The sequence below is a fragment of the Suncus etruscus genome, chromosome 2, assembly GCF_024139225.1.
Source record: "Suncus etruscus isolate mSunEtr1 chromosome 2, mSunEtr1.pri.cur, whole genome shotgun sequence".
Classification (NCBI taxonomy): domain Eukaryota; kingdom Metazoa; phylum Chordata; class Mammalia; order Eulipotyphla; family Soricidae; genus Suncus; species Suncus etruscus.
This window is the reverse complement of record NC_064849.1, coordinates 38,065,508-38,077,382: the sequence shown is the minus strand read 5'-3', so window position 1 is coordinate 38,077,382 and position 11,875 is coordinate 38,065,508. Positions and strand designations below refer to the sequence as shown.

At 38.9% G+C, this 11,875-nt stretch overlaps 1 protein-coding gene across 1 annotated transcript in view; it reads right to left on the bottom strand.

The window, feature by feature from the left end:
* ERO1A (endoplasmic reticulum oxidoreductase 1 alpha) overlaps positions 1-11,875 on the bottom strand; it is a 62,556-nt gene that overhangs the window by 30,071 nt on the left and 20,610 nt on the right. The window contains exons 4-6 of the mRNA XM_049767666.1: positions 6,106-6,144; positions 2,295-2,371; positions 1,963-2,036 (exon numbers count right to left, since the gene is read on the bottom strand). Of these exons, the coding sequence (XP_049623623.1) occupies positions 1,963-2,036; positions 2,295-2,371; positions 6,106-6,144 (190 nt within the window). The remainder of the gene's footprint in view (positions 1-1,962; positions 2,037-2,294; positions 2,372-6,105; positions 6,145-11,875) is intronic.

Here is an 11,875-nt window from a genome sequence, read left to right as displayed (position 1 = left end):
GTGCCAGTGCAGGAGAGAGAAAAAAAAGCAAAAAGCACAAAACATTTTTTTAATTTTTTATATATTATTTTTTAATCTTCATTTATTATTATTATTTTTATTTACCTATTTACTTTGTCGATTTCTTTATTTTGGTGTGGTTATTGAAGTTGTTGTCCCCATTTATACTTATTTTTTTTCTCTTCTTTTATTTTCTTTATGTGCTCTGCCATGTTTCTTATCTCAAGACCATGGTTTTTGTGTGTGTGTGTGTGTATGTGTGTGTGTGTGGTGCTTATTGTTATTGTTGGAGTCCTCACTGGATATTTGACATTTGACACTTCTTTTTGTACTGTTGGGGTGTTTCACCTTCTTTTTCTCCTTCATCTCTCGAACCGATGATGAGAGCCTCTAGAAGGATTCCACCCATTTTCGGCGTATTAGACTTTTACCCCAGTTTATTACTTGCCTCTATTTCAAACAAAACCACATAACTTGAACTAGCTAGTCCTGCCTCCCAGTTAGAGGGGGAAAAAAGGGAGACACCAAGACCAAACAGGTGCAAGACTACTAAGTAGTAGGCTAGGCACAGAGGGGACCACATATTCTAGCAATATTCTAGCAGCCCTGTGGGGTGAGGGAGGAGGATATGGGAGGTAGGATAAAAACAGAGGTGTAGGGAGGACAAATCAGTTATGGGAATCCCCCCTGACTTTATGTAAATATGTACCTAAAATATTATTGTCAACAATATGTAAGCCACTATGATCAAAACAAAAATTATATTTAAAAAAACAAACAAACAAAAAAAACTTGGGGTCAAGGAAACAACTTAATGGCCTAACAGCTGAATCTTGCCTGAAGAAAGTTTGATAATTGTATTGCCTGGACCCCCTAATACAGAGCTGAAAGAGTACCCTAAGCACAGAACTAGAAGTAGCCCCTAAAAACATCCAGGTGTGGTGACCAGAGGAATAGTACACCAGGCAGGACACTTGCCTTGCACACAGCAGGGTGTGGCCCAAAAACAAACAAAATAAGAATGGCTAGCTGTGGCCCAGTAACACAAAATACAAGGGGTTAATTTTTTCCAGAAATTGAGTTTTCTTTATACATTTTTTACTGTGGTAAGATACAATATAAGATAAAATTTACCATTTTAACTATTCTTGTTTTTTTTTTTTTTTTTGGTTTTTTGGGTCACACACGGTGACACTCAGGGGTTACTCCTGGCTATGCGCTCAGAAATCGCTCCTGGCTTGGGGGACCATATGGGACGCTGGTAAATCGAACCATGGTCCATCCTGGGTCAGTCGTGTGTAAGGCAAATGCCCTACCGCTGCACCATAACTCTGGCCCCAATTTTAACTATTCTCAATTGTAAAATCTATTGGCATTAATTACACTTATAGTGTTATATAATCATAACCACTGTTTCCAAAAATCCCCTAAAATCCCAAACAATGAAGCAATAATTCTCTGCCCTGAATTCCCCTAATATCCAATAACATAAAATCGACTTTTTCTCTCTATTTGCCTGGTCTAGATATGTTATATAAATAAAATCACATGCTCTCTGTCCTTTTATGTCTGAACATACTTAATTTAGTATAACAGCTTTCAAAGTCTGTCCAATTATTACATCTATTAGAACACCATTTATTTTTAAGGTTGAAAAATATTTCACTGTAAGCTTAAGGCATACTTTATTTAATTTGGGTTATCTACCTACCTTTGGGCTATTTTGAAGAATACTGCTACGAACATTGTCTACCTATTTTTATAGTTTCAATTGTTGTAAGGATATACTGAGGAGGTAACTTTGCTAGATGTGATAATTCCACACTTGATTTTTTAGGGATTACCCAACTATTACTAATGACCAAACTAGTTTTTAGAAAAATCATTTTAAAAGAATTTACCCCATTGGAGCATAATGTTAAACAAATGCATAATATATGCATATATACAACAGCTTTTTACCATCAACTTCACAGAAGTTGTCTGAGGAATCATCATGCTTGGTCCACTGAATAACAGCCTTTTGTGTCTCCTCACTTCAAACAAAGAGAATAAACATTAAGTTAACATTTTATATTGGGAAACAAATACAAAAGAAAAATAAGGGGCCTGAGAGATAGCATAGAGGTAAGGCGTTTGCCTTTCATGCAGAAGGTCAGTGGTTCTAATCCCGGCATCCCATATGGTCCCCCGAGCCTGCCAGGAGCAATATCTGAGCGTAGAGTCAGGAGTAACTTCTGAGCGCTGCTGGGTGTGACCCCCCCAAAAAAAAAAAAAAAAAAAGAAAATCAAACCTTAAAGATTCATCCACAGCTCCAAGTCTTTCAGCTTGTTCACATTCTTCAATGAAACTATTGGCTTCCTCAGAATACTAAAATGAAAAGGGAATAGCTTGAATACAACTTAATGCATTTTAAATACCTTTAAACAAAGTTAGTTGAGGTTTCTTTATACTTAGCATAATCACTTTTTAAAAAAAGCATATTCCTCTTGAAGCTCAAAAAGTAAGTAAAAGTTCTTTGTTGTTGTTGTTGTTTTGTAAGGGTGAGGTGGGAGACATTTGGGTCACACCTGGTGCTGCTTAGAGGTTACTCCTGACTCTGCACTCAGGAATTACTTCCTGAAGGCTAGGGAACCATATTGGATGCTGGGGATTGAACCCGGGTCAGCTATGTACAAGGCATGTACTACTGTACTTCCATCTCTCCTGCCCCTAAGTAAAAAAAAGTTTTACTCCTTGTTTTTGTTGGAGAACAACATTTACTACTGGGAGGAGGGATACATGCATTGAGGCTCAGGGCTCATAGAACCCAGGTCACCCACATGCAAGTCAAAAGCCCTACCCACTATACCATCATTCCAGCCCTTCCTATACCTTATTTTAAGCACTGTTGTTTACAATACATTAATGATATGCATAAGGCAAGTCCTCACCATACCCTCTTTCAGAGTGACCACATCCCCCCACCATTGTCCAGAATATTCACCCACACACACATACACATCACACTTTAATTCCTGCTTTCCTTCAATGTTGTAAGCTTCCTACTGAAGACCAATTCTCAGTTTTGTTTGCTTTTCAGTTTTTGTTATATTCATACTATGTTTCTTCAAATCCTAGATAAATTAATATTCACTATTATGTTCATAAAATAAAGAATAAATGGGGCTGGAGACAATGAAGAGGGTAAGAGGCTTGTCCTGTAGGCAGCTTACCCATGTTCGATCCCACCACCCCATATTGTCCCCCAAGGCTGCCAGGAGATAAAGCTGTCCTAAACACCACCAAGTGTTGGTTTTTGTTTTTGTTTTTGTTTTTTTGCTTTTTGGATCACACCCAGAAGTGCTCAGGGGTTCCTCCTGGCTCTGAGCTCAGAAATCGCTCCTGGCAGGCTCGGGAGACCATATGGGATGCCAGGATTCGAACCACTGTCCTTTTGCATGCAAGGCAAACACCCTACCTCCATGCTCTCTCTCCAGTCCCAAATGTTCTAAAATTTTTTAAAGAATAAATTATAATTCTGAGAACTCAATATTAAAATGTCTATTAGAAAATCATCAAGGCATGGGGCCAGAGTGACGGCACAGCAGGCAGGGCATATTCCTGAGTGTAGAACCAGGAGTAACCCCTAAGCACCAAGAGAGAGGGAGGGCGAGAGGAGAGAGAGAGAGAGAGAGAGAAGAGAGAGAGAGAGAGAGAGAGAGAGAGAGAGAGAGAGAGAGAGAGAGAGAGAGAGAGAGAGAAGAAAAGAAAATCATCAAGCCATAAGGAAGTCTAAGTCTACTGCCAACAGGGAGAGACCTTGAGGGAAGACCAGTAATGCAAGTTAGCCCAGTGTCTTTTGTTTTTTGTTAGTTTGGTTGTTTGGTTTGGTTTAAGGGCAACACCTGGCAATGCTCAAGGGTTATTCCTGGTTCTGCATTCAGGGATTACTCCTAGAGACACTCAGGATCAAACCCAGGTCAGCTGAATGTAAGACTACGTGCAAGCTTGCTGTGCTATCACTCTAGTCCAATTTAAGTGTAAATGTAAGTGTAATGTGTAAGTGTCATGTGTAAGTTGATTTAGAAAAAATCCAACCTAGAAAAGCAGAAGGGAAAATTAGTCACCAGGGTCAAAATGAGGCAAAAAGAGAGATTTGTTAAAGAGTACAAATTTTCAGCTTTGAGATAAAAAGGACTGTGAAGCTAATGTAGCTGGAATTTATAGCACTGTATTATAGAATTAAAATTTGCTGGGAGGGCAGAACTTAAATGCCACCAACAATAAAAAATGATAATTATATCTGAAATGATGAATGAGTTAACTAACTGGGATGAATACTTTCAATATATATATATATATATATGTGTGTGTGTGTGTGTGTGTGTGTGTGTGTGTATTAAATCACCATGATGTACATTTACTTTATATCTCTGTTCAAAATGTATCAGTATTTTTAAAAAACATTTTATTATTTACCAAGTTGTTCATAATAGTTGTTTCAGGCATTAAATGTTACAATCCGAATCGTACCAACAATGAGATTTCCTCCATCAATGTCCCCAGTTTCCCACTCACCCTCAGCTTACCCTCTTGCAGACACAAACAAATTTATATCAGAATTTGGGAGTGGAGGTTGGGCCACACCCAGCTGTGCTCAGGAGTTTCTCCTGGCTCTGCACTCAGAAATCACTCCTGGCAGGCTTGGGGATCATATGGGATGCTGGGGATCAAACCCGGGTCTGTCCCGGGTCAACCATGTACGTACAAGGCAAACATACTTCTGCTATGCTATCACTCCATTCCCTATTTCACATTCATTGTCACAACACAAAGCAACTGGATTTATCAAAATTTAGATCAATCAAAGTGAATTTGTGGGGGTCGGAAAGATAGCACAGCGGTGTTTGCCTTGCAATCAGCCGATACAGGACCTAAGGTGCTTGGTTCGAATCCCGGAGTCCCATATGGTCCCCTGTGCCTGCCAGGAGCTATTTCTGAGCAGATAATCAGGAGTGACCTCTGAACACTGCCCAAAAACAAAAACCAAAAACAAACAAAAAAAAGTAAATTTGTGATAACTGCTACATCTCACAATGGTGTTACTATTACTAATGCCTGAGGATTTACTGGACTGACTAGTGCTAGATGACCTTCTGGTACACTTCAAATACCTTACAATTGGGGGCCAGAGTGATAGTAGAGAGTTTTCCTAGCACTCAGCTGACCTGGGATGGACCCAGGTTTGATTCCTGGCATCCCATATGGTTTCCTGAGCCTGCCAGGAGCGATTTTTTAGCATAGAGCCAGGAGTCCCCTGAGTGTCACTGGGTGTGGCCCAAACACCAAAAATAAATAAATACCTTACAATTTTATTAATTATACCTCACTAAAGCTGAAAATATTTTAAAAATGAATCTCAACCTGATAAGCCTATTTTTACTTAGTGTGGTAGGGGGGCAAACCTAGTGCAGACTTGGGGAACTATGCATTGCTCAGTCTTCCAGCATATGAAGCGTGCAATCATTCTATTGAGCTCTCTCTCTTCAGCTCCTCATCTAGCCATCAGTTTATAGAAAGTAAAGAGAATAATACACAATAAGTGGCACAAAAAAGATGCAACTAATATACAATGTGGGAAATTCTATTGAATAATGACTCATTTCATTCAACATATACAAGTGTGTAGGGTGGCTAGGAAGGAAGGAGGAAGGAAGGAAGGAAGGAAGGAAGGAAGGAAGGAAGGAAGGAAGGAAGGAAGGAAGGAAGGAAGGAAGGAAGGAAGGAAGGGAGGGAGGGAGGAGGGAGGAAGGGAGAGGGAGGAGGGAAGAAGGAAAGGAAAGGAAAAGGGAGGGAGGGAGAGAGGAAGGGAGGGAGGGAGGAAGGAAGGGAGGGAGGGAGGGAATAAGGAAGGAAGGGAGGGAGGGAGGGAATAAGGAAGGAAGGAGGGAGGGAGGAGGGAGGGAGGGAAGGAGGGAGGGAGAGAGGAGGGAGGAAGGAAGGAAGGGAGGGAGGGAGGGAGGAAGGAGGGAGGGAGGAGGGAAGGAAGGAAGGAAGGAAGAAGGAGGGAGGAGAGAGAAAATTAAAAAAAAGTTTAAATTATTTTTAAAATATATTTATACCTTGTAACTTGCAGATTTAATTCCATCAGGAACTTCATCCTATAAAAAAAGATTTTATAGTCAATGACAACAGAATCGATAGCCAATCTTCAACAAGCTATAACAGAGAGGACCAGTTACCCTAGCAGTCTCGGGGGCAAAGGAGGGGGATGTTGGGAACTAAGGTGGAGGGAGGACAACACTGGTGGTGGGATACCCCTGATTCAATGCCACTATGTACCGCAAATATTACTGTGAAAGATTTGTAATTCACATTGGTCACAATAAAAATTACTTATAAAGAAATAAATTTTATATGCTTTTTATTCTGACCTTTGGAAAAATATCTTAATTTCTATGATTCTGAACAAAATTATAGAAATTAAAATATTTTAAATTAAAACAAATTTTACTATTTTTAGGAGTAAATTAAATTCAACATCCTATAGGTTGCTGGTCATATATTATAGAACATAAAAAAATTAATCACTTAGTCATTATTCCTTTTGATGCTCAAATTGTCACACATTTGGCCACTAAAAACTAGCTTGATATTTGCACCTTTATATTTATTGCTCTAGTCCTGGACTCAATCACTTTTTTAAGGAGCCCTAGTTCTCAGAATAATTGGTACTGATTTGGTTATATTTATTCTTTGTTATTTATTACCGGGAGCACTTCCAGTAATGCTAGGGGAGTGTAGAAGTAAGGAAGGAAGTGTCATACATTAAACTGAGGGCCTCGCACATACAAGGCATGTCTTCTAACACTTGAGTCACATTCCTAGATCCTTCTGTTTTACACTGACCTGGCCAAGGACAAGTCCTATCTACTTATCCTCAGACTGATACTATGAGTAGAGATAATGATGTATAGGTGATTTATAGGAGAGGATAAAAAGGTAGTACAGAGGGAAGGAAATTTGCCTTGTGCACAGCCAACTCAAAGTCAATACCAGACACCAAACCAGGAATGATCCCTATGAACAGAGCGAGGGGTAAGTCCTGAGCACAGCCAACTGTGGACCAAATTTTATTTAAAAAAAATATGGATGTGGGGCCGGAGAGATAGCATAGAGGTAAGGCATTTGCCTTGCATGCAGAAGGATGATGGTTTGAATCCCAGCATCCCACATGGTTTTCCTAAGTTTGCCAGGAGCGATTTCTGAGTGTAGAGCCAGGAGGAACCCCTGAGCACTGCTGGGTGTGACCCAAAAACCAATATATATATGGATGAGAGAGAACTGTAAGCTAAATCACTCCTTTCTAAAGGAAGAACCCACACAAAGGCAATCACTTTGGTATATTCTCTTCTTACTATAAATTAGGTCAATACATATACTTTTTCAATGCATATACTTTTTTCCAGACAAATAAGTGGTTTCTATTTTTGTCATACAATAAACCAAAACAAAGTTATCAACTAATTTAAAAGAAATCATGTTTTTTTTGTTTGTTTGTTTGTTTGGGATTTTGGGTCACACCTGGCAGCACTCAGGGGTTTCTCCTGGTTCTACGCTCAGAAATCGTTCCTGGCAGACTCGGGGGACCATATGGGATGGCAGGATTTGAATCACCAACCTTCTGATTGCAAGGCAAATGCCTTACCTTCATGCTATCTCTCCGGCCCTGAGAAATCATGTATTTACAAGATTCACTACTGGTATATAATAATTTTGCACATGACTCCAACTATGGTCATTGTAATTTTGAGCAAAATTATTAAGTCAAAGGATATGGACCTCTGAAATATCTTTGATAAAACTGCCACATTGAACTCCAAAGAGATTTCCCATCATAATGTTCATTTCTTACATCCAGACTACCAATATTGTTCTTCTTTTCATATTGGCCAATGCATAATAAAAGTGAAAATTTACAAACATTGTAAAAATGAAAAATAATTAGCTTTTTAGCTTATAGAGAGATTCTTCAAGCCCCAATGGATAAACCATCTTTCTCACTGAAATAGCTTCTGGAATCAGGTATAAAAATCAAAGGGCAAAAATTTTAAATTGCCACATATGTGAAAGGGAACTTCACTTTTTATCATTTTTCTGTCTCCTGCTGGGTCTCAGGTTATAACCTGAACTAAGTATAAAAAGGAACTGCAGTAAAAGAGACTGACTAAAATAAGCTGACAGAAAAGGAAACTGTTCTTGGTTCTTTTTTCAGTCTTAAAGATGTTAACCAGAAGCGGAGCAATAGCATAGTGGTAGGGCTTTTGCCTTGCATGCAGTCGACCCTACTGGACACAGGTTCAATCCCCAGCATCCCATATGTCCCCAAGCCTGCCAGGAGCGATTTCTGAGCATAGAGCCAGAAGTAGCTCCTGAGCACTGCCAGGTGTGACCCCAAAACAAAGAAAAAAAGATGCTAACGAAAGAGCAGCCAAAAAGAGGTAACTGACTCACCTTATATTCATGTAAGATGAAGAAAGGATTATTGTCAGAGTGATAGTACAGTGGGTAGGTGATTTCCCTGAATGTAACCAACCTGGGTTCAATCCCTGGCACCTCATATGATCCTCTGAGTACCACCAAGAGTAATTCCTGAGTACAGAGCCAGAAATGACCCCTGAGCATCACCAGATGTGGCCCCAAAGCAAAAAAAAAAAAAAAAAAAAAAAGAACTATTGAGCTGGGGTGTGACTCAGGGATACAGTATATGCTTCCTATGTGTCAGCCCAAGAATTCAATCCCTGGCACTGCAAAAAATAATAACTATTATTATTACTTCAGTAGAATAATTATACTCTATTTGATGTAATAATGCTCTTAATGTCCTCTTTCAAAGATGCATACGAAGTATATAATAACAAGATGTCAAGATAGCAGTAATGCACCATTTAAATATTAGCAAAGAATGCTGGTTATTAGACTGAATAAGTATTTCCATATATTTGAAATGGCCTTAATCAGCTCTTTGTGCTGACAGACTGCCCTACATAGAAGCCATGAGAGCAGACCCCAGGACTCTCAGTGAAGAATTATAAGGTTTCATTTCCACATTCTTACCCAGAGTTTTCCCACATATCAATCTTTTACTTTCTCTTCCCCATTGCATCCCCATGAGTAACTATTCATACACTCTATTAAAATATACATAGTAGGCCTTCAAAAAGAATTTGGAGGTTGAGGGATGGGAAATACAATGGTGCTCAAGGATCAGCCCTGCTGATCAGCCCTTGGGAGACCTTATGTGGTGCCAGGAATAGAAATGGGGTCAGTCATATCCAAGGCAAGCATCTTATCCCTATACTATCTCTCAGGTCCCAAAAAATACTTAAGGTGGAAGCAAATAATACTCAATTGTTAATTCACATTCCTTTGCCAATCTATTTTCCATCACCTTCTTCCACTCTCCATAACATTTCTAGTTATTTTGTAAATCTTGGATGTAATCATGGTATTTCTCTGCCACACTAATAAATATTTATAAACTAAGAAAATTGTTGTGGTGGATAAACATATTCTAAAATCCTTTATTTTTAAACCAGACTAATTATTCAAGCAAGTTTTCTCTTCATCATGAAATTAGTTAAGAACAAAAAGAAGTCTACTATGAATGACATTCTACAGAAGTTCTGCAAAAGGTGAAATAACTAATTAGATTTTATCTCCTTTTCTCAATGCCTATGGTTAACTTCAAGCTGCTTCTTTTATTTAGCATTTCTATGTACTCAGGTCAAATAACAAATGCCTTTCTTTTAGGACTTTCTGATGCTAAAACTGGTCACATTCACTATATTTTACAATAAAATAAGTCTCTTACATCAATCCATAGCCTAGAAATCAAATTATATTTCATGCAAAATATTTTTCAGATTTTCTTCAAATCATCTTTCCAAAATGGCAATACTTCGTTCTGTCACCACTAAAATGTTCAAAAAGTTGCTATTTCAAGATGAGATTCAAAGTTTGTCTGACAAAGTTTAATAATAACCCATTTAATGTTCATAAGAGCCTTAAATCAAGTATCTATCATTTTATCCTATTTTAAATATGATAATTTTGGTCAAATTTCATTCCCCTCCATTTTCCTATTTCTAAATAGAAATGCTAGAACTCAAAAAAATATAAAAAACAAATTAATTGATAGCACTTTGATGATATGTTTATTACATAAGCAAAGGTGGAATTTTCAAAAAGCTGTATCTTTGAGGATTACTATAAAAATTCCTAAACAAAATTTTACAAGTCTTAATTCCACATGCTATAGAGGTACATGTCATATGTAGCAACAGGTACAGGCATTAAAAACAACTATAAACACCTTTAATCACAGTGCTTTAAAAAAGATCTTCACCTTATTCATGATTAATACAATCAAAAAAAGGAATGACATTAAAATATCAATAAACTGCTCATAGTCACATTATATTTCATACACATTAAGATATTTATATAGGGGCTGGAGCAATACCACAGTGGTTAGGACATTTGCCTTGCACAAAGCCAGCCCAGGTTCGATTCCCAGCATCCCATATGGTCCCCAGAGCCTGCCAGGAGTAATTTCTGAGCACAGAGCTAGGAGTAACCCCTTGAGCACCACCAGGCATGACCCAAAACAAAAAACAAGCAAAATAATGTTTTTATTAAAAAAAAAAAAAAGAAAGAAAGAAATACCTAGAGAAATTGTGGGAAAAACTGAGGATGTATTGAAACCCACAAATACTAACTAGAAAGTAAGATACTCCAGATTAAAGGTGGCACAGGTACAGTAGTGAGGGTTGTGTGTTCTTTGGTAGGTATAGGATGGGCACAGAAACTGTGTATAGCAATATCTTAAATGTTAAAACTGTAACTACCTACACTATAATTAATCCATCGATTTTTTTTTTTTTTTTAGTTTTTGGGTCACACTCAGCAGCACTAAGGGGTTACTCCTGGCTCTTAGCTCAGAAATTGCTCCTCACAAACTCAGAGGACCATATGGGATGCTGGGATTTGAACCACCATCCTTCTGCAGGCAAAGCAATCCCCTTACCTCCATGCTATCTTTCCGGCAATCCATTCCTTTTCTTTTTCTTTTTCTTTTCTTTTCTTTTTTTTTTTTTTTTTTTTTTGAGGGAGGACACACGTGGCGGTGCTCAGGGGTTACTCCTGGCTCTGTGCTCAGAAATCGCTCCATGCTATCTCTCTGGCCCCAGGAGTGGTTTCTGAGTGCAGAGCTGGGTGTGGCCCAACCCCCACTCTCAAAATCTGATGTAAATTTGTTTGTGTCTGCAAGAGGGTAAACTGAGGATGAGTGGGAAACTGGGGACATTGATGGAGGAAATCTCATTGTTGCTATCTCTCCAGCCCCGATCCATCCATTTTTTTTTTTTTAAAAGAAAGTAAGATGTTATAGTTATTTTTCAAAGTAGTATAACAATCCTCCCAAATTGGGCCCAGGTTGATAGCTCAACAGGCTGGAGTATGTATTATGAATGAAAAAGCCCTGATACACACACGGATTCCTGCTGGTTTCTGATGGGTGTCAGAAGGACGCAGAAGCCATCTTGGGCCAGAGTGCTTCCAGCCGCCTGAGACTGTATTTCATCAGCGTTCCTGTGGGTTATCCTGCCTACTACAGAGAGTTCTTGGCTGGCTCCGCCCTCCTGCTGTGCCTTGGGTGACCCTGAGGACTTGAAGGGGAACTCTTTGCTTTGCTTGTCTGTCTTCCCTGAATACTTGAAGCTCTACTCAGAGGCCTAGGAAGCGCATCCCAAAAAAAACTGTCATCTAGAGGCCGCAGAAGAGCACTGCCACTCTGCTTCGCGGCCACACACTCTTTCTAACCAATGAACC